A 24161-nucleotide genomic window follows, 5' to 3' on the forward strand; every position below is an offset into this window, starting at 1 on the left:
AGGGTGAAAACAGGTCAAGGGAGTTGGTGACACAGGGGTCTGGAAGAAGGAAGCTCATCTACTGAGTACCTATTGTGCGCTGGATGTACCATCATAATGTTATAATTCATTCTCACAAGAACCTCATGACATAGGTGTGAAACTTCCCCCAGCCCCCTAATTTTACAGACGTAGAGGCTTAGAAGTACAAGGTAAAGAATTTTGCCCGAGATCACATAGTTAGCAAACTAGCTGATCTGGATTTAAATCCAGATCTGCCTGCCTCCCAAATTGATGATTTCTCTACTTCCTCATACAGGAACATGACGGGAAGGAAGAAATATGGAGGCAGTAAGTACTGTAGGAGGGGAATGTTAATGACTATTGTTCTTTCTGAAAACCTGGCGCCCACTGTCTTAGAGTGGGTGCTTAACTACATTGACTCTGGAGCCAAACTGCCCAAGTTCAAATCCCTGGCTCTGTCACTTACCAGTAATGGGGCCCCAAGTTATTTACTTACCGTTCCTGTGGCTGCTTCATCTGTCAAGTGAAACTCATATGATTGTTCTGAGAATGAAATGAGATTATTTGTATCAATTGTTTAGTGGAGAAGGTGGCACTTATCACTGGCTGGATAAGAGTGAGAATTGATGGGTGAGAAGTAATAGAAATGGGAGAATGAAAAATTCAAGATCCAGACGCTGGAAAGCCTGGGAGACATTGGCACAGGGCCAGGCTCAAAGGATGAGGTTGGAAGTCCAAGGAGTCAAACAGTGGTGGAGCCTGGGATGGGGGTGGCAGAGGTGAACTGGGCAAAAATGAGTACCCACATGGCAGCTGGAGTCGGGCAAGGATGAGGCTGCCGGGAAGAGGTTGAGGCCCGCAGTTGACCACGGAGTTTTACAAGGAACTGGACGTGATGTCTGTTCACAGGTCTGTCTCCTCTACTGTGCAGGGACCACAGAGCCCATCTCCTGGCAGGGTGTTCAATGAACACCAAGTCAGGGGAGGGGTGTAGCTGCCAGAGGAGCAACTGGGGAGAAGGGGGTCCTCCTCTGGGTAGGCTTCAGCCAGCCTCTGGCTCTCAGACCTCTTGCCCTTCCCCCACAACTAGGGTTGCCACAGCAATGACCCCTCCTTCCCTACAGGCCCTGTGGTTTCCTCTAGAGCTTCTTTCACTTTCTTCTTCTGCTTTTCCCCCCTCTTCTCCCCTGCTCCCACATCCTCAACCTCTCTCCCTATGTGCACAGGTCCTCGGGAGATAGCCAAGCGCAGGTAGGCAAGGCGCTATCCCAGGGAAGAAGGGAGGGGTGGGTGTTGATGGGGAGACACAGGGATCCAGGGAGAGTCCAGGGGCGCAGTGGCAGAGGTCAAAGGCAGTGGGGCTAAGATTGGGGTGCTGCAGGGGCTATGGCATGCAGGGGCAAGGAGAGGAATTCGGACAGAAGCTAAGAGTGGGGTCGTGGAGGGCAAGCAGGGTCATGGAGAGAAGGGTGGGCTCAGAAAGGGTAGATGGATTGACTCAGAAGGTGATCCTGGGATCATGGGGGTCGGGGGGTGGCGCGGCTCATGGGGTGAGGGGCTGGCGTAAAACAGACACACCGTAACTGAGATGTACACCCTGCTTCTTTTCTTCTGGGGCCAGGGACCCTCCTGAGAACCAAATGAAACGGCAACGACCCCCTCCACAGAGAAGGGCAGATGTGCACGTCTACAGAACTGCGGGTGGGGACAGCTTAAAGACCTCTGAGGCCCAGCACCTTCCTGGAGGTTCACAAAGTCCAATCTAAGCACCCACGCCTGGTGAACATGGGTGGCCCAGATGCTCAGGATGGGCCCTTGTGGACCCCCTTTGGGTCCCTCTCCCACCACGCCCACCCAGCGTGTCTCATCCTATTTCCCAGTTGCCCTGAGGAGCCTGCACAACCCACCCTCCTCATCCAGTCCCTGTCCAGGTCCCCTAGTTGCTTCCCCCCCACCCCAGGGAGCCACATTACATGAGTTTCCATCACTTTATTTTGCAAAAATAGAAAACTCAGCAATATGCGATACAGCGGGGCGGGGGGCGGGGGGTGGAGGAGAAATGTAAACAGAGGGGAGGGGACAGCACCCGGACCCCCCAGAGAAAAAGGGGAGCCAGAGGGAATCTTATTTGGCAGCTAAATACAAACGGGATTGGAGGAAGGGAGGGGTCACAGGGGCCCTGGGCTCCCCCTCCCAAGTCCCCTGGAGGAAGGGGTCAATTCCAGGGTGTAAACAAAAGCTAATAAATAAATAGAGGCTTCCTCTGGGTCAGGGCAGGATCAGCTAAGCAGTGCCCACCCCACCTCTCCCTGGGCCAAGCTGCTCTGGGGGGTCAAGGGGGAAGGCACTAGGGGGAGAGGGATCCCCCTGGCCCCTCTGTAGTGTAGGAGGGTCCCTGCCCCATGGCTGAGATGAGGGGCAGGGGGGCCCAAGGCACGTGACAGGGCTGGGGGAGGGGCTTGTAACGGAGGCCCCAGTGAAGAGGTGCGGAGTGATCCACATCTGTCCCTTTCACCCTCTGCCCGCCCCCCAACAGGGCCCGGGCTGCCCCACTCTGACCTGGCATGAGGATGGGGCACAGCGGGCAGGATGCACCCGGCAGGTGCCTCACGCAGCATTAGGCACCAAGGACAGGGGCAAGAGGATGGGCTCAGCCCTCCCCCTATGGCCCCCTTTTTGGTCTCTAGTGTTCCTGTTTGCTCCCAGAGGCCTAAGCACCCAGCAGAGGAAGGGGCTGTGGAATGAAGGGTCTTCCTCCTGCCCTGGGGAGCCTGGACCCTGGTGTCTGAGGGGCAGTGCTAAGATTTCAGAGTCCAAACCCAGGCTCACCCCTCTGCCCTCTCTCCTGGAGGGAACAGGGCAGGCCCCCAGGACTGGAGAGGGAGCCGGTTAGAACAAGATGGGGATGAACACAGAGGCACCCCTGGAAACTTTGGCAAAAACAAGGAGCTCATTGGAAGGGGTGGGGAGAGGGCAGAGCAGGTCCTCCCCCAGTCACTGGCGGTGTCTGGGAGATGGTCAGTCTGCTGCCTGGAGCCCCAACCCCCAAGGCAGGGGAAGTCAGAGACCCTGGTCAGGATGGGGGCTGCGGCCCCCTCTGCCCTGGCCCCCGGGAACCTCATCCTCGCTGGAGGCCTTGGGGTGAGGGCCAGGCTGCGAGGAGTCGTCCTCAAACATTTCGGGGTTCTCCAGCATTTCTCGGATCAGGGGAGGCATCGGGCCTGGAATCTCCATCTTCAGGGTAATGGCCCTTTCTGCTCCTGCAGTGGAGGAACAAGGAGGTTCAGGGGGGCTGAGGTACAGCACCTACGGCGGCCTCCCTAACTCTGCTTGACTGCCCTCTGGGGCTCCCAGCACAGGCCTGTTACCTCTGTCTGCTTCTTTCTCTCCCTCTTTCTACTGTAGAGCTCCTGGGGCCCACTCCTCTGCCTGGAGACTCTGCCTGTCTTCTCTGCCAAGTCCACTGCCCACCTTTCCTTTCAGGCTGTCTCCTCCAAGATCACACAGCGCCCACCTTCCAGCCACACACCCTGGACCCCCTCCGTAAGCCCATGGCTGTTCTTAATAACATTTATCACTAGGACTAACATTCATCAAACACCGCGTGCCAGGCGTCCAATCAACCTTCCTGTGATGCTGGAAACATCTGCTCCATCCAGGGCAGGAGGCACTGAACTTTATAACTCAGCACAGCTGTAAGCCTGTTGTGTGTTAACTTGTTTCATCCTCACAAACAGAAAAACAAGGTACAAAAAGGAAAGGTATTTTGCACCAAGTGTTCCCACTAGCATGCAGCGGAGCGAGGATGCGAGTGCAGGCTGCCTGATTCTACCCCACTCTGCTCTTGTCTCTGCCTGACCTGGGAGACCGGCAGCTCCGAGAAGACAGAGGGGAGGCTTGCTCCCGACTAACCCTTAGTGCTGATGCCCCGGAGGTCAGTGATCTTCATGAGCATCCTGGGGAACATATAGGGCTGACTGGGCCGCCGGCGCCGGGCATAGAGCCTCAGGGCTTCAAGCAGCGGTTCCTGCAGCTTGTCCACTTTCTCAGGCTCCTCCAGGTCCATGCGGTCTTTGGGGATAAGCACAGGTGAGTGAGAGAGACATGGAAGACAGTGATGAGGGGCTGATCCCAAGGTGCCCTGCCCTATGGCCCTCCAGGCCCCAAACCCTGACCATGAGCCCCACTCAGACCATCTCCCCTGCTCCAATCCCTATACCATCCCCTCTCTGGCAAGTGGTTTTCTCTGGTAAAGCCTGCCCAGGACTTCCCTGGTGGCTCAGTCAATAAAAGAATCTGCCCGCAATGCGGGAGACCTGGCGGGAGACTTGGGTTTAATCCCTGGGTTGGGAAGACCCCTTGGAGGAGGGCATGGCAACCCACTCCAGTATTCTTGCCTGGAGAATCCCCATGGACAGAGGAGCCTGGCGGGCTACAGTCCATAGGGTCACAAAGAGTCGGACACGACTGAGTGACTAAGCACAGATCTCTATGTCAGCACTAGTACCGGGGGTCTCCTCAGCTCCCTGCCCCCCGTCCCGGCTCTCCCCCTCTTCTCGTTGCTTGTTCCAGGCTGCTGGGCAGTCTGTAACTGGAGCTGAGGAGTCTGGGGTGGGACCAAGGTCTCCAGCCAGGTTGTGGGGTGCAGTGGGAAAATAATCTGAGTCAGCGCCAGGGGGCGCCCCCGCACCTCCGCAGATGAGGCAGATGGCGCTGAGCAGGCCTGTCTCTGTGTCGTCCATCTCCAGCGGCAGGAGCTGCCCAGCGAAGGCAAAGACGAGGTCTGTGAGGGGCCCGAAGCCGGCGTTGTGCATCTGAGTCCGGTTTAGAGTCAGCCCATCGGAGAACGTCATAGTGTCCTGCTCTGGGGTGTACCTTGTGCAGATCCGCAGCATCTGGAGGTGGGGGGAGGGTTAGTGCTGTCTCTGCGAAGGAGCGCATAGGGTGGGAGGGAAAAGAGCATGAGGTACAGGTAAAAAGTGAAGCAGTTAGGTCCTAAAGGAGGGCCACCTAAAGCAGGCAGGAGAAGGAAGGCAGACAGATGGAGGGTCTGAAGTTGGGGGAAGAGAAGAGAAGTCAGAAGGTAGGGCATGCAGAAGTCTAGGATCAGATCTCAGGGGCAGAGATTAAGACAAAAAAAGAGCTTGGGTTTCAAGGATATCTGGGGGAGTCCCAGATTGGAGTGGGGAACAGAAATAATGAAATCTTTGTGTGGACCAACTCCATGGTCTCGTCTGAGGGTCAGGCTATGATGGGAGACAGAGCCAGGGTTTAACTCACCAGGATGTCCAGGCAGGCGGCCTTGAGCAGAGTGATCTGGTCAGCAATGCTGAGACCGGTGAAGCCAGGTAACCGCTTGGCAAACTCCACGATCTTGATGATGCACTTGGTGGCCAGCTCGCTGAACTTGTCCCACAGCCCCAGATCCAGCTGCACCCGGTGGTCTGCACTGGAGTTCTGCAGCAACAGCAGGTTAGAAAGCAAACTAAGGCTCATCCTGTCTTCCTTTTGCCAAAACCCCTGGCTCTCCCTCTGCATGCAGATGCCCTGACCATTGTCAGCGCCAGACCACGGCCTCCAACACCACCCCACCCATTCTCCAAAGTCAGCGGCCCCTTCCCTCACCACGGCCCTGCCCACTCCTCACCGTGGTGTACTTGCCCAGCTGGCAGAGCGAGGGGAAGGTCTCCTGATGGGCCTTGCTGACCTTGGTGATGAGCTCTTCTAACTGGGGGCTCAGCTCATAGCTGTCAAGCGACCCTTCTTCCTTCACCTCTTTCTTCTTCTTGTTGCGATCATTCCGTACGGCTTGAGGGTAGAGGCAGATGAGGAAAGGGTCAGGACTCTCAGAATCTCCCTCCCTATCCCCTCTCACACTGGACAGCATCCATTCCCTGGGACCCGGTCAGGTTCTCTGTCTCCTACACTAGCTCCCATTCCCAGGCTGGCTCTCCCCAGCCCCACCCAGGGCCTGCAGCCCCTGCTCCCTCCCCAGGCCATTCGGCTCCATCCTGCCCTTCCTGTCACCCTGCAGGAGCTGGGGAGGGGGGGCAGGATATGCAGGCGGCAGGATATCCACTTATAGCCTTGGCAGCACAATGGCGCAGGGGAGGGGGGGCACCCCAGATCCACCTCAGGCTCAGTGCTGGGAGCAGGGGAGGGGACTGGCAAGCCCCCCAACTTGCCCATGAAACAAGGAATGTGCAATGGTAAACCCCATTCCCTCATTCAGACGAAGGGTTAAGCTCTGAGAAGAGGGAATGGGAAGGGGTGGGGTCTCCTGGGTGAATGGAACTAATCAAATAGGACTGGCCGAGGAGGAGGCAGCACTCCAGGGCGGCTGGAGGCTGATCACAGAGGTCAGGGAAGTGGGGGCAGCCAGTGGGAAGAGGGTGGCAGCCACAGGCTAGGACAGGAGTGCTCCTGCCCAGGCAGGCTTAAGGGCCTACCTTCCTTGGACATGCCAACTTCAAAGCATTTCTGTAGCCGGCAGTACTGGCAACGATTCCGGGTCACCTTGTTGATGATACAGTTTTTGTCGCGGTGACATGTGTACACCATGTTCTTCTGGATGCTGCGACGGAAGAAGCCCTGGGGTTGGGGGTAAGGCGCGGAAGGTCAGTGAAGCAGGATGCTGGGAGTATCAGCCTCTTGCAGGCCTTGCAGGTGGTCCCAGGCTCAGCCACGTCTGTGCAGAGTAGCATCCCTCCCACCCCAGAGGGATACCCACCCACACACAGTCTCTGATCTCACCCAGTCAACTCTGGATGCCCAATGCACCCACATCCACCCCGTACACACCTTGCAGCCTTCACAAGAGCTGACCCCATAGTGGTAGCCAGAGGACTTGTCATTGCACACGAAGCACGGCTTGTACACCCGGGGAGGTGGAGGGGGCGAGGGCGAGCTTGGCACCATCTCCTCTGAGCTAGTGCTCTGTGTCTCCACCGCTGGGGAGAAGCAGTGATGTGAGGGTCAGGGGAGAAGCCCCCCTCAGATCTCTAGGCATCCTCATCAGATACACACCCCACATTCCCACTTCTTCCTCTGGCTCGGTGATGACACCATCGCCACCACATTGATTTAAAGTCCCAACAACCCATATACAGCCCCAGAGTAAACACTTCCAGAAACCCTCAAATGACTACTATTACCTCCCAACCTGGCCACCTCCCCCTATAATAATGTCCTATACAACTGCTCAATTCTCCAAATTCTGGGTCCAGGCCATCCCGGAAGTTAAATTCTCTGGGCCTCAGTTTGCCCAGCTACAAAGTGGGTGTGTAAAGGGGTATCGGCCTGTGGTTCTGAACTCTCCAGCCACTCCTCACATTGGGTCCCTGTCAGCAGACTCCCTCCTACCCTTCTCCTGCTCAAGAGGCCACAGATCTGGGGGTGAAGAGGCAATTCCAGGTCACCTGTGGCTAGCACCTGGCTAAATCACCTGCCAGGAGACTCAGAAGGTAGAAGAGAACCTCATCCTCTCTCAAGCAGTACAGGGGAGACAGTCCCGGATCTTTTCCCCCCTCAATGTGTGTGTGCATGTGCACTCTCAAGTCGTGTCCGACTCTGTGCCCCCATGGACTGTAGCACACCAGTCTCCTCTGTCCATGGAATTTTCCAGGCAAGAATACCGAATGGGGTTGCCATTTCCTTCTCCAGTCCCCCCTCAAACCATCCCCCAAATAACCACCAATGTCCTTTTCCCTAGAAACCGCTGAGACAGTGGAGCAAATGGGACGTAGGGACTGGGAAAGTAGGTTAGGGCACATGCAAAAGCCTTATGTTACACCTGAAGACATGGAGGCCTATGGAGGGATGGGGCCAGCCCAGTGCCACATTGCCAGTTATGGGGGTGGGGAGGGCGTGGGGGTAGTAGGGAGGAGCGGGGAGCAGAAGATCTCAGGTCTAGATCTAATTGGCCAGGCCAAGAGTGAGAGAAGTTAGGAAAGGGAGGCAGGTGTTTGCTCAGATTCTCAGGTCTAGAAGTTGTTGGGGTGTAGCAAACCAGAAGTCAGGTGACAGTGGGTTGTATCCGGGGTTGATAGGGGAGGGGAGTACCTCTGGACCCTCTCTGAGCTATGTCTTCACTCCTAAACCTCCCCTGCAAAAGCTACACACTGCTCAATAAAGATCTCAGCCCATGCCACGCAGAGAGTTTGTGGAGAGGACACCCTCTGTTTAGGAGGCTGCTGAGTAAACCTCTTTTGAGTGTGTGGTCGGGTCTTCAGAGGGTGGGGAAAAAAAAAAATCTGTAAATTATTCAACCTGTAGGACCAGTTGCCCAAACCTGGAAGGCCTAAGTTAATGCAAGAAAACCCTAAAGCCTAACGAGTGTCCCTTGCTCGCACCCACCTCGTGAACACCTTCTTCCTTCTAAGCTGCTGTAGCCCATCTGGTCAGAAGTCCACCCAGGCTGCCAGAAGGACAGAAAGGCCTGGGATGCCAGGATGCTGGGGTTCCGGATTAGCTCCATCCTCCCCACAGGACCGAAGCCCTCCCGGCCCCCAACACACACAGACACTCCATTAGCATAAGAATCTAGCTAGAGTGAGATTCCCCAATGAAAAAGGAGAGCGAGGAGTGGAGGATAGGAGGGTGCCTGGAGTCTATTCAGAACCAGGCGGGAAATGGGGGGGCGGTGCTGGTGCTGGGAGATGGGGAGTGGGCTGGGATGCCTTTGTTTCAGGATGGCCCCAGTGTCTGAGGGCACATGTGCTGCCCACAGGCCAGTGCGTGGGGTGGTGCTTACCCGCACTGACGCCCTCCCTGCCCGCAGAGCGCTGCCTCATTTCCTCTCTTGCGAAAGGGCCTGGGTGCGGTCAGACTGGCATGGGCCCGTGCCAGCCAATCATGAGAGTGGGGGTGGCAGGGAGACAGGCCAGGGGCAGCTTTTCTCGTACTCAAGGTACTGTGGTCCCTTCTCGGTACCCCTCTGACACACCCTCACCCTTGAACCCTAAAGTGCAGCCCAGCAGCTCTGGTCAATCTGGAGCGAAGGGCACAGGAAGGCTAAGTGGGTCAGCTCTGCTCAGATTCCTTTCTCAGCCCTGGGCAGAGACCCCACCATGACGATGCCTGGCCGGGCTAAGCAGGGGCCCCTGCTGCGGAGCAGGGGGGTGGGCTCTGGGTTTTTCTCCTTTTAAAGCCCAAATTGCTGAAATTGAGGAAATTCCTGGCCAGGCTGAGCGGAGCTTCAAACAAACTCTTTATAACCGGCTGTAAACACTCCCAGCTGCGAGGCCCAGGGCTGAGAAGCCCGGACTCACAATCTGACGACACACATCTCCTTGGAGACACTCTCACACACCAACAACACACAGGGCACAAAAGCAGGCACATTACCAACCAGCTCATATACCCCTATACTTGGCACAGAACACCCAGGTAGGCACAGAGGCTCATGCACTCCAGCCACACTGTGGAGGTGGATGCACAAGGCAGACACACAACATCCAGCATTCGCTTCACAGTTGCAAGCAAGAAGCTCTGCCACCAGACAGACACCCGTGGCCTGCCAACGCAGCACCAGAATGCTGGCGCTGCCAAGCACTCACAGACACACCAAAGGACTTCTTTCCTTCCCTGGTCAAGACACATAGGTCTAAACTACTTTCTCTGAAAGTGTGTGGGGCAGGCCCGAACCCCCCGCAAGGCCCTAGAAGCCAAAACTGTTGGTCCAAACTGACTTGCCAGCCAAGTCCCGTGGGTTTCTCTGGGCCTGAAAAAAACCAGGTCCTTGCCGGGTCCCCACAAAAACCGTTCCTGGGAGATTCTTTCCATCTCAGTATATTTCCGAACACACTCCAAATCCCCATCCTATCCGACCATGAGCGGAAAGTTAAGAATTCACAAGGATTTGGTTTGGTGCAAGTAACTAGTTTATGTTTTCCCCACCCTTTAAATGCTATACTTGTCTTCTTTCTTGCCCCACCCCACCCCACAGTTCGGTCTCCTATTTGCCACCTCCCTCTTCCAGTCTCCCAGTTGTTAAATCTGAGCAGCTCTGCCCTGCAACCAACAGACCCAAAAAAAAAAAAAAAAAAAAAAGCGATCTCGTAAACAGCGCTGCCGTGTGCCAAGGAGCGAGGCGCGTTGGCGGGGGCTCAGTGACCCCGCGCGCACACTCCCCGAGCGCCCGCCGCCCGCCCCTTCCCAGAGTGCCCCCCAGTCCCGCATCCCCGGGCTGGAGCGCCGTCCCAGCCCCGGGGAAATTCGGGGGTGTTCCAGGCTCCCCTCCCAGCTCCTCCCCCCCACCCCACCCCCGCCAGGCACTTCGGCCCGGGCTTCAAAGCCGCCTCTCATCTGGACTTCATTTTTACTGCCTCTCAGTCCCCGGCTTTTTATTACCGCTCTGGAAAGGGGTTCCAGGGCCCCAGGCCTGGCATCTCCCATTTCACAGAGAGGGAAAGATGTGTATTTGGGGACTCAGGAGTCCTGCTTCCCCGGCCGCTGCTACCTCCATTCCCCTCCTCACCATACACAAACTTTGCTTGAAGCTTTTCCCTTCCTACTGAAGTTGTGGGCTGGAACCATAGGAAAAAGTGCACACAACCCTATACACATTTCCTAACATTTCTTTTCTCTGTGGGGGAGGGGGGCGCCAGAACCCAATCTGGCCGCCTTAGTGTGCACAACCCCTTCCACCCCGCACACAGCACACCCAGAGGATGCACGCTCCAACACAGCCCTTTCCAAAACCGCCCCCGCGGCCACGCAGGGCACACGCCCTCCCGGCCTCACGCCACAAACAATTCCACACGGGGCCATGCGGACCTGCCAACGCAAGCGGAGGGTGATGCTGCGTGGAGAGACCCCTGCACCCACACTCGCACCGCCTAAGCTAGGCGCTGCACACTCCAGGGATGCCCACGCTCCGCAAACGAAATATATATATTTTACACTCGCAACTTCCCACATGGACTTCACAAACGCCACCCACGGTACTGGGTGCCATAGCCCTCCGGGGCCACGAACCTGCCTACACAAACTACCAACGCACCTCGGCCTCTCCCTATCTCCGGGAACCCTGGAGGGGCATCAACCACAGGTCCTAGCTATATACCCACCATCGAAACCACACACACACTCCAAACACTACTGCCCACACCCAAAGGAGTCGCTGAGGCCCCCACTTTTAAAGGGCCAGTACTTTTCTTTCCTACACACCCGACCCTCACATGGAAACGGTCAGAATGCCCGCTTGCACCCCAGGTCCACCTTTTACACATGTAGAGCGAGAGCCGCTGCCTGTCCTGCACCCCACACCCCACCCCCAAGCTCGGGTACCTACACTGCAGACTGGCGGGTTGCGGCCAGGCAAAAGACTCGAGTCCGGCGAAACAGGAGCTGCCGGCGGCTCTGCGCAGCAAGCCAGCCCCGGGTCCGCCTGCCCCGTACAGCCGTCGCGGACCCGGGGCAAATGTTTCCATGCAGTCGTACATCGCGACCCGGCTTGGAGGGAAGCTGGGTGCTGGGAACACCGAGAACCCGCAGCCGATTCCCCCTCCTCCCCCGGCGGCGCCCCGCTCCTGGAGGGGGGGGAGGGGGAGGGCTAGCGTAGGGCGCCGGGCTGCATGGGGGGTAAGGGGTGGGCGGGGAAGAGGGGGATCCCCAGCAGGGGAAAGGGACTGGGCGGGGCGCAGAGCCGGGGCTGCCGCTCCTGCCGCGGTCTAGCTCACTCTGGGCGCCTCGGCAGCTAGCACTGGGGAGACCTTTTGTAAAAGCGAAGCCCAGAGGGGTGGGGGGTGGGGCTTAGAGAGCTAAGGGGGCCGGGCACCAAGATGAGCAGAGCTGGGAGTGGAGCGCACACACACATATACACACACATACACACACACACATACACACACACTCGCACCGCCGCGCGCTTGCTTGCTTAAGACACACATCCGTGCATGCATTTATCTTGGCAGGCACCACGCATTTGCAAATATGCAATAGTGCACATGCATGTCTGCACGCGCATAAAATCAGAGGTGTACACACACGTTTTTGCAGACACACCTGGCTCGGGAGAATGCTTGCAAGGATTCTCTCTCTACAGCCGGGAGGCTTTGCAAGCTTTTGCACTCAGGCGCGTGCCCCGACCGGGGATGGGGGAAGGAGTGGAGGAACCAAGCACACGCATTTCCTTTCGAGTTTCCCCCTCCCCCCAACAGTCCTTTTTTTTTTTTTTACACAAGTCTGTACAGGCAGGGGTTTCGCGGAGGACTGGGGAGAGAGAGGGGAACATGGAGGTTCCCTGAGCGCGGCAGTTCTCCAGAGCCCAGGGACCTGCACTACCTCCACCCCCTCATTCCCAGGCCTGGCTCCTCCCTCTCCCTCCGCGCGCGCGCCGCAGGGCCGAACAGAACATTCCTGCGGCTGGGCGCGCGCGGCCTGCTCCTTCCTTCCCGTCCTCCCCCTACCCCGGTCCGAGGGCCGAAGCGCGCTCCCGCCGTGAACTCTCCGGGAACCCCCCTCGGGGCGGGTGGCCGGGCGCGCTCACCTCCCCCTGACCCGGCCCCGCCCCACCCCGCCCAGGCCTCAGCCAGCGCCGCCGTGGAGTACCCCCGCCCTCCTGCGCAGCCGGAGTCCACCCCTCCTAGCCCGAGCGGTGCTCCCTCCGCCGCGGCCCGGGCCGCCTCCCTCCGAGGCCCCCAAGGCCCGTCCCCGGGCTAACGTTCCCGGAGCGCTTCCACTGCCTCTCCCAGCGCCCCTTCCTCGAAACTGACATCACTTGTAGGGCGCAAGGCTGCTCCCACCGTGCCGACTGCGTCTCAGACCACACTGCCCTCCTGAGTGCCAACTCCCCTCCCCCAGAGTGCCAATGCCCCCAAGTGCCCAGTGCCCCTCTCGGCAATAACTGCGAGTCTGGTCGGTAGCTGTTCTCAAAGCCATTCGATACCCCCACCGGTGGCAAACTGCCCCTTCTCCCCTTTGGTGCCACATTTAGTGCCCTTCGGATCTCCGAGGGCCGCCCCACTCGTTCTTCGCGGGCCCCTTCCGGGCACTGAGCGCCCTCGCCCGGCGGAGAAGAGGGTGAGGGGGCGGGGGTTTGGCCACGTCAAGAGTTTGCCCTCGCCGGGCCGGGCCGACTCGGGGACCCTGGCCCCGGGACAGCGCCGGCGGCGGCGACTCCCGGAAACCGCCCCCTCCTCCGCGCCCCGCCCGCCGCCCGGCGGGCCGGCCCAGCCGGCTCTGTCAGCGCCGCTCACACGGGGAGCGCCGGGGGAACAGGAGCGGCGCCCGGCCCGGCCCATTCCCCCGCCCGGCGGCGGTGGCTGGGCCAGGGCGGGGCGCGCTTTTCTAAGAATCTGTTGTACCGGGTGGGGGGCGCACTGGGGTGCCGCTGGAGTGGGGCGCCAGTTTGGAAGAATAAAGAGCAGGAAGGGGTGCCAGAGTAGGCGAGGGAAGGGAAGGCAGGCGCGGAGGAGGGGCCGGGGTGGCTGCCGGGGACTGAAGGGGGCTGGGCTGGGAAGGAGGGCCTGGTTGGCGGATGGGGGAGTCTGGGGTGGCAGGGCCGACTGGGGGGCTGGAAGCAGGGATGAAGAGGGAATGTATTGGTCTTTTCCAGTTCAGCCTTCCTGAGCTCCCAGTTCTTGCCCTCAACCCCAAATACACCATCTCTGGATGCAGCCATTCCCCACGAAGAGAAAAAAGGGGCGACAGATTTCTGATTCAGAACCTGGCCAGTGGCAAAAACAGCAATTAAGTGCAAAATGAGGAGTACCCCCAAAACAAGGGGGGAAAAGCCCTGATTAGTCAACTCCAGGCTGCCAGTCTCCCCCACCCCATCCCACCCTTCCCCCTCAGAAATCTGAAAGGTCCCAATTAAGTCAGGCCTGCCTGGTTGGTAATTAGAACCAGAAGTGGCCAGGCCACAGGGAGGGGGGTTGGGAGTGGGGCACAGGAGGTGTGGGGGGAGGGCTCGGAGAAGTCATGAGTCCTCAATAGCCCCCCTTTCTATTCACCAGATGCACCCCACTCCTCATCAGCCCATCTGTGTGTGTTTCCCAAGCATTGCAGGGAGAGGGGTCCTTAGAAGGGACTAGGCAATGTGATGTCAGGCCCACCCTAACCCCCAACCCCAACCCCCACTCTAGACAGTCTTAGCCTTGAAGAGAAGGTAAAAAGATGGGGGAATCTAGTGCCCCCTCTTTTCCCCAAAGTCCCCCCAGCCCTTATTGCAGCAATTAGACCCATTAGCCTTCTAGCATTTCATGGGAACCAGATGTTCTCCACCAGCCTGGTGGGAGTATAAGGGGGGCTGCTGCCTGACTCACCCCCTTCCCTATGATCCCTGCCACCAAAGTGCACCCCTCCCAGCTGGAGCCCCACAAAGCATGGTCCCAGAGGCAAGGAAGAGTGTACCCCATCCCCCACTAATGAAGCCTTTCACACTGAGCCTGGCATAGTCACCCCTCAGAGCCTCGACCACCCTGGAAAGGATGCATTTGGCCATCAAGGGGCTGTGTGGAGGGGAGGGACAGCTAGCTCCTTCTGCATCTCTCCTTTGCTCCCCTCCTGCCACCTTCTGGAAGGGGCTTGAGGATAACTGGCTCTGAATTCCTCACACTAAATTCTCGTTTTCTTCCAAAACCTTCCCTCAAAAAACTGAAGAGGGGGCATTTCGAAGCAGAGAAGGCCCCACCCCAAGTGTAAGCCTAACTTAGGAGTCCCACCTGAAGGGCAATGAATGGGAGGGGTCTCTGGAGGTGGGGGCAGCAGTGGAGCCGAGGGATAGGGAGGTGTGAATGAGGAACCCGGGGCCCAAAGCAGGGCGGTGAGGAGCGCTGGGCAGGATGGGGGCTGGGACCGGGTAGGGGGCCAGGAGAGGGGGGTGCAGCCTGGGCCCCAGCGGCGGCGGCTTGCCCAGCTCCCCCCGCCAGAGAGGTTTCCTGTTGCAATCAAAGCCCCGTTTGTGTCGGCCTGGAGCTGGAGCTCGAGCCTGAGCAGGAGAGACCAGGAGGGGAGGGGAAGGAGGCAGCGGCTGGGGTTTTTTCCTGGAGGAGGCCTCGCTGCTGCCGCCTGCTCACCACCAGGCCCGCCCGCTTAACAAGGCCCTGGCCTCTCCCGGAATCTGGGTTCTCTCTGTGTCTGTGCCTTCCAGCCTGTATATTTCCCTCTCTTGTTTAGGTCTCTGAGTCTCTCTTTTTCAGTTTCTTTTAAGTAGAACTCTTTTTCTTCCTGTGCCAGCCTGTCTTCAGTTTCTCCATGTGACTTGGTATGGTGCAGCCTGGGCTCCGTGACCCAGAGACACTGTCACCAATTTCAGAGGACAAGCAGGGCTAGGTCGTCAGGACACCAGCTATCTTCTAAAGAGGGGGAGGCGGGCAGGGCAGGCCTTCCCTTCCCTTCCATCACACTCTGTTCCCTGCAGTCTTGATAAAACAAGCACAGACCACACCAGTGGTCATAACACTGAGATACACAGGGACACAGACACCAGGGTTTCATGTGTATGAGTGAGCAAGCACACCCAAACCTTCGCACATGTGTACATACACACCCCCCCCCTCCAGTTTTCCACACATGCAGGCCTGTGCTTGCCTTGGCAGCACGTGTTCCCTTCCCCTCCCCTCCTCCAACAGGCGGTTCTGAGATGCCTTACCCACTCAGGCCCCCGCGGCACCCCAAGAGATGAAGCAAGACTGCCCTTCTCAACATTAGTGTCTCCAAGGTGCTGGGGACCCAGTGGTGGGATCCAGGAGCCAGCCCCGGGGCTAAGTTCCAGAATCCTTCACAGTCTACCCTCCCTCCCACAGACCAGCAACAGAGGCTGAGGAAAGAGAGCCAGCCACCAGGTGAGCATGGCTTTGACTTAGGCCTCCAGTCCCCTTCCATTAGATTGCCCAGTCATAAAGGGAAGGCAAGTAAGATTACACTTTCCCCCTTCAGCCACTGCTGCCCCATGGGAGGTCTCTCAGACTCTCCCAGCTGCCTCCCTTTCTTCCACTAGATGCTGCAAGCCCCACTCCCAGGTAGCTGTCTGGACCCAGGCCTTTCCCTCCTCCCCTCCCCACCGCCACCTCTCTGCCCAGGCCTGTCCCCTGCTGCCAGCCGCACCCTCCTCAGCTACAAGCCCAGGTTCTGGCTCCTCCCTTGGATTTCTTCTTTCAGCCCCCCTCCTTCAGGGCAGCCTTTGGGGATACAGCTTAGTCTGACCCCTTCCCCTGCCTTGACCTCACTTTGAACCCTGACCTTGCTCTCCACGTGTCCAGGGCACAGGGGCACATGGAGAACTTCGCTGGGGGCTGGCTCCTGGCTCTCCGCACTCTCCCTGACACCATTCTTTCTCCTCTGCCTTCTACCCCCACTCCCTTAGTTGCCTGAGGAAATGGGAGAATCAAGTCCCAAGGGACTGAGTGGTACTGCTCTTTGCAAGAAGGGCATTCATGTGGGAGGGTGGTTCCCTCCCACCTCCAAGACCCTGGGACAGATTCATGGGGTGCAAATGAGGTAGGGGAAGCCCAGCTGAGGTTTACAAAAAGGGGGGCTTTGTGCTCCCTCCTTCACCTGCATGCCACCCAAATAACCCCTGCTGGACTACAGACAGGGCACCAGCAGGCCTCACCAAACCCCAGACACACCGTCAGCAGCCCATGAAATACCACCTCACTCCTCACACTGACTCTTTGTTGCAACCCTGGAATTCTGTGTGTGAGCAGCGTCTCAGGGCCACACTGTGCATACAACTGCACATGGCCTTACACACACACACACACACACACATGCCTTCTCTAGGTGAGCTTGATCTTTCCAGCAGAGCTGCCAGCCCCAGTCCTGTTTAATCACCCCTTCACACACACACACACACACACACACACACACACACACACAACCCTCCAAGTGCCAGCTCCTGAACACAGGCCCCTTCTCTCCACCTCTCTCTGAGCTTGTGGAGCTATAAGGGATGTTATCTTTATCTTTTGGTCTTTTCTTCTCCCTTTCTGTTTCTCTGGAGCTGCCCCTCTGTCTATCACCTCCCCTCCTTTCCAGGTGGGACCTTCTCTGCACCGGCTCCCACACTGACCCTCTATCCCATGGAGGCCAGCATCCTAGCCCTCCAGCTCCTGGGCACCCATGCCTGAAATGACCCCGGCGAGGAGGATCCACTCCCAAGAGGAAGGAGAGGGGACCCAGAGGGAAGAAGAGAGGCCTCAGCTTGCTGCTGTCAGCTTCACCCAAAGAGGGCAGGCCTGAGGGACAAGCAGGGATCTGCACAGCATGTGGGCACCGGGCCAGAGAGAGAGAGAGAGAGAGAGAGAGAGAGAGAGGAGTCTACAGCCCACATGGCTGGCGGAGAGGATCCTGCTGGGACCCCCCTCCACTTTCCCGGATTACTTATGAGACAAGAGCTACCTTCCCTGTGGCTATTTCCACCCTTCCCAGAAGCAAGGGGCTTCCCTGGTGGCTCTGCTGGTAAAGAATCCGCCTGCAATGTGGGAGACCAGGGTTCAATCCCTGGATTGGGAAGATCCCCGGGAGAAGGGAATGGCTACCCACTTCAGTATTCTGGCCTGGAGAATTCCATGGGGTCACAAAGAGTTGGACACGGACACTGAGCGACTTTCACTTAACCAGAAGCAAGAGGGAAGTTTCCTGACCCCAGACATCTCTGGGTACCTGGCACTAGATTCCGTTCCTCTTTTTTGCAGCCTCCCCCTAATTCAGGACAATTTCACCTCTCGATCCAAGAGTCAGCAGATTGTCTTCCCAGGCTCCTCCACTTCACAGCCTGGCTCCCCACACCCCTCCACTGCAGGCAGGCAGCAGCCTCAGACTTCCCCAGACCCCCCCTTGGCTGCCCATACAAAGAGGTTCTCCCTGCTAGTTGACTCGCTCAGGAGGCAATTTCAGAGTCCCAAATTTTAGGCATGCCACTTTCCCATCCTAGCTGTACAGGAGGACTCGCATTCGTAAAGATGTTCATTTGCTCCATATCGAGACCCCCTCATGGCTACTCCTTTAGATCAAAGCCCTAAGCCTGCCTGCCTTCCTAACGGGGACACCAGTTCTCTCATCCACCCACCAATGCCCTCCTGTTTCCACTTGCCCTCATCCCCCACGATCCCTGAGACTCACACAGAGAGGCCATCTCCTTGGGGAGGTCAGGCTGGCCCAAGCCCCGGAAGCTAGGGCTCAGCATCTCGAAAGGTGGAGACCCCCTGAGTGCCCCTGGGAAGGCGAAGGGGAAGCCAGCCCCTGGGTAGCCAGAGCCAGGACCCAGGGCACCAGGCACAAAGAGTCGCTCCTTATTGGTGGCCATGGCCGCGGCAGTGTGGGAGGCTGAGTCCCCTGGGGTCTGCTGTGGGCGGGGGACTTCTTCAGCCACAGCCCCCGCCCATGCCCACTGCCCTGGCCTGGGAGGCTCCGTGCCCGCCCTGCCTGGCCTGCTCACTGGGTCTCCAAGAGTCCTAAGGAGAAAGAAAGGAAAAGGAGGGATGAGAGAATGATCACTTTGAGGTTTCAAGCCCCATGACCCTCACCCAGCTAGTCTTTTCTCTCCTTGCTGCCACAGTTTGTACTGCTCAGGGCCCTCTGTACACAGTGGGGGACATAGGGTGGGAGCTGATGCAGGCTCAGAGAAACTCACCCAGAAAGGGTAAACTAAGTTTACAAGGTGAATGACAGCCTCTAGACTCACAGCAGAAAGGACTCCTAAGCTAGGAGACCACTGAACACCATCATGGGCTGAACTCTTGATTTAACACTCACATCAATCCTGCAAAGTAGGAATTATGATTCCCATTTCACAGATAAGAAAACTGAGGTTAAGGGACTGATTAAAGGTCACATGGCTGTAAATGGTAGAGCCAAGATTCAAACTCTACACTCTGGAGAAAGTGACCATATCTTTTTTAACACTTTTATCATAAAATGTTACACCTCTCTGGAACACAGATCCTGAAGCCAGACTATCTGAATTGATCCCTACCACTTCCGAGCTGCGGGATCTCTGATGTATTAACGTTACTTAATCTCTCTGGGCCTCAGTTCCCTTCTTTGCCAACTGTGAATAATAAGGCCCACTTCATAAGGTTATTATGAGGATTAAATAATTTACCATATGTAAAGTGTCTAGAATAATATAGGACACATACTAAAGGCTTTGTGTATCTCATGTTCTTTTTCCTTGTCCCTTCTCTTCCGCCATACCTCCTTTAATTTGTGTTCCTTTCTTTCCATCTTCCTCAGTGCTCCCTCCTAGTCTGTCTATGTCTCCAATGACGCCTCACTTCCTAACCTCTCTTCACACGCGCACGGAGGCTGATGGAAGCCCCGCTCTGTGCCAGGCATGATGCTAGGAAGCTCCTCTCTCTGTCCTCAGTTCACTTTGCTTCTCCATCTCTTCTCTCTCTTCTCCGAGCCCTCTGCATATAGCAAGCCCTCTCTACATCCCCCCTTCCTCTAATATAGCCTGACCCCTGAGCCCAGGGGAGGACGAGGAGGGGGTGGGAAGAGGAAGTGAGAATCCTAGGTTAGGCAGGTGGCTCTTCTCCTGATGCTCTGATAAGGGGAAGGTTGTTGGCTCTCCTAGGAGTGCCAGAACCGCCCACCTGTCTCGGAAGTTAGGGACTGGGAAAGAGAGTCATCTCAGCCTAGGTGCCTCCTCTACCAGCCAGAACGTAATGGACTAGATGAAGAAGGTCAGAGAGCGAGGATGGAAGAGAGCGAAACACAGAGTCCTCGGGGTAGGCAGCCCCAGAGGTAGATAATGGGTATTTCACATCTCTTTCTAAGATCAATATCTTTCCATCTTTGTACCTCTGTTTTTTCATTTTTCCCCTCTCTTTTTTATCTCTCATCTGCTTTGGCTTTCAAGTTCCTGAAGGTAGATTGTCGTGGCGGTTAAAGGAACTCAGACCCCAAGCCCACTCAGTCCCAATGCATAAAGCAGCCGCTGCCCTTCACTTGCCACCACTCAGATCCCCAGCACCCTGACTCTTCAACCCAGGGTCTCCCTAAGTCCTAAAAAAACCTGAGCTCTGAGTCCCCAGGGTTCATCTCCTTCACCTTACCCTATTCCCTGCAGTCCTCTTCCCAGGTTAAGCCAAGGTAGAGCCAGGAGTCCAGGCCCCTGAGGCCCCTGGGCCACAGCTTAACAGGCTGGGCCACATTCCAGGTGGATTAACCCCTCCAATGCCAAGGGTGAGAAGCTACTAGAGGTCCCCCCATCTCCCCAACTGGCTTAGGCTGATAACTTGGCTGTGTGGTCCAGAACTCTCTGTCTTTGCTTCTCACCTGTGGGTGGGAAACAGAGCCCTGAGGGCAGAGCAGGAGGACTTTGAGGGTCCCAGAGAAGGATGCTCAGGCTCCTAGTCCTTGTGGAGGAGTGAAGCTGTGAGTGAGTGAAGGACAGCCCAGCTCTCCCGGGAACTTCCCCTTATTTTGCCTCAGAGAAGGAACTTGAGAGTTGAGTGAAGAGAGGAAGGGGAAAGAGATTCATCCCAGTTCTGAACCTTGGTTTCTCTGCCTTGCTGAGAAGAGAAGGGGAGGGTCCTAAGTCTTCGGTAGAGGAAGGGACCAAGGAATTGAAGACAGTGGTACACAGTGTAAAAGGAAATCCTAAAGTAGGAACCCAGAGGCCATGGTACTTCAGGGGGACCTGAGGAAGGGAGAACGGACTTCTTTCCTCCCAAGATGCCACCTCAGGTGGAGAGGGCTGACCAGGGGAAAGCGGGCCCTTACAAAGCTGCTTCTTTTCAAGTTGAGGTGGAGTTGAGGGGAGGGCATGGATGAAGGGGGCTGCCGGATGGAGGCGGGGGTGTCTCTCTGCTGGCTTGCCCGCTCCAGAGCCTGGAACAAAGCTGCTCTTGTCGGCGGCTCTCCACCCGCTGCCCCCCTCCCCTCTGTATAAACACGACCACCTTTTTCCATGACCCCATCCCCAGCCTGGGCGGAGGACCCAGGCATCCTCTGCTCTGGCCTGGGCCCCCAGTCTGCTCCCCAGGAGGCAACGGCAGGCCGGGTTTCCCTGGCCTCCTGCCACCCTCGGGGGAGTCCAGACCCTTGAGTCTCCACCTCCCATCCCCGTGTGCCCTCCCTCTACCTCACTGGCCCCAGGGAGGGGCAGTACCCATGAGGCAGGCAGGCAATGCCAGTGGAATGTGTGTGGGCATCAGAGGGCACGGGTAGGGTGGGGCAGAGGGGGGAACTGGAGGTGCCAGTTGGGTGGCTTTCTGAGCCAGGGGTGGGGGTGTGCCGGGATGGGGGTGTGTGCCCTGTGCTGCCTACTAGGCTCCAAGCCACAGCATGTGTGTGCATATGTGTGTGCGAGAGTATGTGTCTATTTGGGATACCCAAGCTCCAGGACCCCTCCCACACTGCCTCCTGCCCCCTCCCCTGTCCTCTCTTTTCTCACCTCAAGAAAATGAGACACCACCTGTGGTCCTCAACCCTAAGTCAGCATCTGAGCAGTGATGGTAAGGGTACAAACCTCAGACTTCGGCACTGGTACCATCACCTGCCCTAGATGTGGGCCCTGAAGGAGCACCACCATCTCAGCTTCTTGCCCCACAGACCCCTCCTCAGGCTACTTGCCCCCCTCCCCCACCCCAGCATAGTCTTACCCTCTGGCCACCTGCAGAGACTCCCTCCTACAGCCTGGGTCAGATCAAGGGAACTGGGCTGTAAGAGCTGGAAACAGGGAGGCAGTGCGCCAGTAAGGCTCTGGGACTGGAACTCCTGGGTCCCTTCCCCAGTCTCCCTGCTTTGCCTTTGTTCCATTCAGGCTCCCCTCAAGAATACTCCGGAGGAGCCCCCCACCTCGGCTGGAGGGAGCCAGGACTCACATCCAAGGTTGCAGACTTGAGAGAGGGACTCCTGCACTGCGGTTCAAGGCAGTTCAAATTCACTGCGGTTCAGCTACACAGACCCCTATCCTATCCACTTGTCTCTCCAAACTTCCGGACTCAAAGGGACAGAATCATTTGCCTCTGGCCCTTCTGATGTCCAAGTGGTGCCATTCCACTAGGGAGGGAGGAACTTGGATCAGCGTGGACCAAAAATCCTCCCCTCAGATTCCCCAGGAGAGCCTGAGGGGAGGCGGATGGTGGACTTTCCCCGCAGGAGGGGACCCTATCTCCCCTCACACTCCGGGCACAGAAATAAGGATAGAAGCCCGCTGGCTAATGTTCTCCCAAAGCTCTCCCAGAATACTCACCACAATGAAGGGTGAATACAGCCCAGCCCAGCCCAGCTGTCTTCCCCAATCCCTTCCCACCTCAGGGCTGACCCCCAAGTCGGGGCCAGGAAGCCCCCCTCCACCCCTGCGGACAGCCAGACCCGCGCGGGGAGGAACCGAGCCGGCGTGGCTCCCGGCGCCCCCGCCCCCAGCCCACCTCGCCCGAGGAGGACCCGGGCGTCCGCGGCGGCGGAGCCTGCGTCCCCGCCTGACTCACCTGGAGGGGGCGGGAGGGGGAAGGGAGGCCGCCGGGCCCCGAGGTCCCGGCGTCGGGCGGTCGCGGGGATGGAGAGTCGCAGTGGCAGGGGCTCGCGGTGATGGGGGGTTCTGGGGGGGCACGGACTCTAGGCTGGGACCGTCCCGGGGCCTCTCGGAGCCCGCCCGCCCACGTGACCGCCCCAAAATATCCGACACATTTTCTCCCAAACCGCACACTGACTCTGCAGGCGGGGACACGGAAAATATTTTCTTTCTTTTTCTCCCTCCCCACCCCCCCACCTCCCTCCCAGCCCGGCTCCCTCCTCCCCCTCCCGCCCTCGCTCCTCCCTACCCTGCCGCCTGCCCCTGCCCGGCTCCCTCCTCGGTGCCCTGGGGCTGGGGGGCGGGGGACTGGGCGGGGCGGCCCGGGACGCCTGGGTCTTTGCCCCTCCCATTTGCTGGGCTTCCGTGGCTCCGTCCCCGGGAGGCCGGGCAAGGCTGGCAGAAGAGGTCAGTGTCCTGGGCCCATGATGCCACCCTTTCTCTCTGGCACTTTCCCCATTCTTGCCATTTGCGGACTGGTTGAGTCCTCTGGCCGGACTGTGGTTCCCGGAGGCTAGTCTCTGTACCTCCTCAGGACGGGCAGTGAGGGCTGTCTCCACGTCCTCCCAGGGGTGGCTTGACCGCGCAGGGATCTGCCAGAGCAGCAGCCACTATCTTCACCCTGCGCTTAGCCTTCACCTGCGTGTCAAAGTAGACTCTTCTTCCCCATGCCTACCCCAGCCGGTCCTTAAGTCCCAGGAGCAAACTGGTTTAACTAGTGGAGGTTGTAGGGGTTCTGAGGCTTGGGCTTAAAGACCTCCTCCTCTCTCTGCCTTGAGTAAGCTGTGGGAGTTAGGTCTCCTGGGTCCCCGGCTGGCTGCCAAGGCCATCCCCACCTTTAGGCTTGTGTCTGGAGGGGAGAGGCTGGGAAGGAGGGCCAGGGAACTGTAGCCGGGGGTGGGAGGAGCCTTGCGCTGGGTGTGAGAGAGAAAGCCCAAGCAGAGGGTGTGTGTCTGCCTTAACTAGCGCCTGCCTGCCTGCCGGCCTGGTGGATGCGCCACGAATGTTGTTGACGCTGGGTGTGTGTGTGTGTGTGTGTGCGCGTGCGCGCGCACGCACCCAGTGTGAATGTCAGTGTCTGATGGGAACATTCCTCCAACTTCAACGTGACCACCACAGACTCTCAGTCCCTAGAGTCGGAACCCCCAGGGTGTCAGCATCCATCCTACTGAAGACAGAGCCAGAGAAGAGGAGGGAATGTGAAGTCCAACCTCTGTGCAGAGCCCCAACACTCCTACAGGGACTAGGGTGGGAGTGAGAGAGTGGAGAAGGGCAGCAGCAGGAGGGAGGGCTGGGCCCGGCCGGGGAGATGCACCCAAAGGACCTTCCCAGCAACAGTCCCAAGTAGCCGGCACTGGGGACACCGACTCAGTTGCGTCACATTTTCCGTACTGGAATTACCTTGTCCATACTGCTACCCTGAGGACCAGGCATCTTCCCTCCCAGGACAGGGAAAGGCCACTTTTGGTAGCCAGAGTCAGATGAAGGGGAGGGGGATAAGGGGGCCTGCGGTGGCTCTCTCAGGAGAACAGGAGCTGCAGATGGGGTGCTGACAGTCTCTCCTTTTCATTCTGGGGGTGGGAAGAGCTGGGAATAGATACTCCAGGGTCCCGTCCCCAGGTGGCCTGGCTGCTGTTGACTTTGCTTGGTTACCCTGGGAGCAGCTCTCAGCAGTGTGGGAGGGGCG

The 24161-nt window shown here is 58.0% G+C and overlaps 1 protein-coding gene and 1 long non-coding RNA gene across 4 annotated transcripts; one reads left to right on the forward strand and one right to left on the reverse strand.

Moving 5' to 3' along the window:
• Positions 1-54: 54 nt before the first annotated feature.
• Positions 55-2232, forward strand: LOC113893202. The gene is made up of 2 exons (XR_003511245.1): positions 55-1254; positions 1625-2232. It is a non-coding gene; the product is annotated as an uncharacterized LOC113893202 (long non-coding RNA).
• On the reverse strand, positions 1978-22614 carry RARG (retinoic acid receptor gamma). 3 transcript variants are annotated; one of them, XM_027542995.1, is made up of 10 exons: positions 22392-22614; positions 21561-21627; positions 18073-18404; positions 6805-6953; positions 6453-6594; positions 5651-5811; positions 5284-5460; positions 4694-4898; positions 3916-4074; positions 2560-3263 (listed from the first exon to the last, which is right to left on the reverse strand). In XM_027542995.1, exons 3-10 carry the CDS (start codon positions 18254-18256, stop codon positions 3064-3066), a joined length of 1377 nt encoding a protein of 458 aa, XP_027398796.1. In that variant the 5' UTR covers positions 18257-18404; positions 21561-21627; positions 22392-22614; the 3' UTR covers positions 2560-3063. The 3 variants fall into 3 exon arrangements, with proteins under 3 accessions (XP_027398794.1, XP_027398797.1, XP_027398796.1); XM_027542993.1 differs by lacking the exon at positions 21561-21627 and having other exon boundaries at positions 1978-3263; XM_027542996.1 differs by lacking the exons at positions 18073-18404; positions 21561-21627; positions 22392-22614 and adding an exon at positions 11297-11569 and having other exon boundaries at positions 1979-3263.
• Positions 22615-24161: the final 1547 nt, after the last annotated feature.

Source organism: Bos indicus x Bos taurus, chromosome 5 (genome assembly GCF_003369695.1).
Source record: "Bos indicus x Bos taurus breed Angus x Brahman F1 hybrid chromosome 5, Bos_hybrid_MaternalHap_v2.0, whole genome shotgun sequence".
Lineage (NCBI taxonomy): Eukaryota > Metazoa > Chordata > Mammalia > Artiodactyla > Bovidae > Bos > Bos indicus x Bos taurus.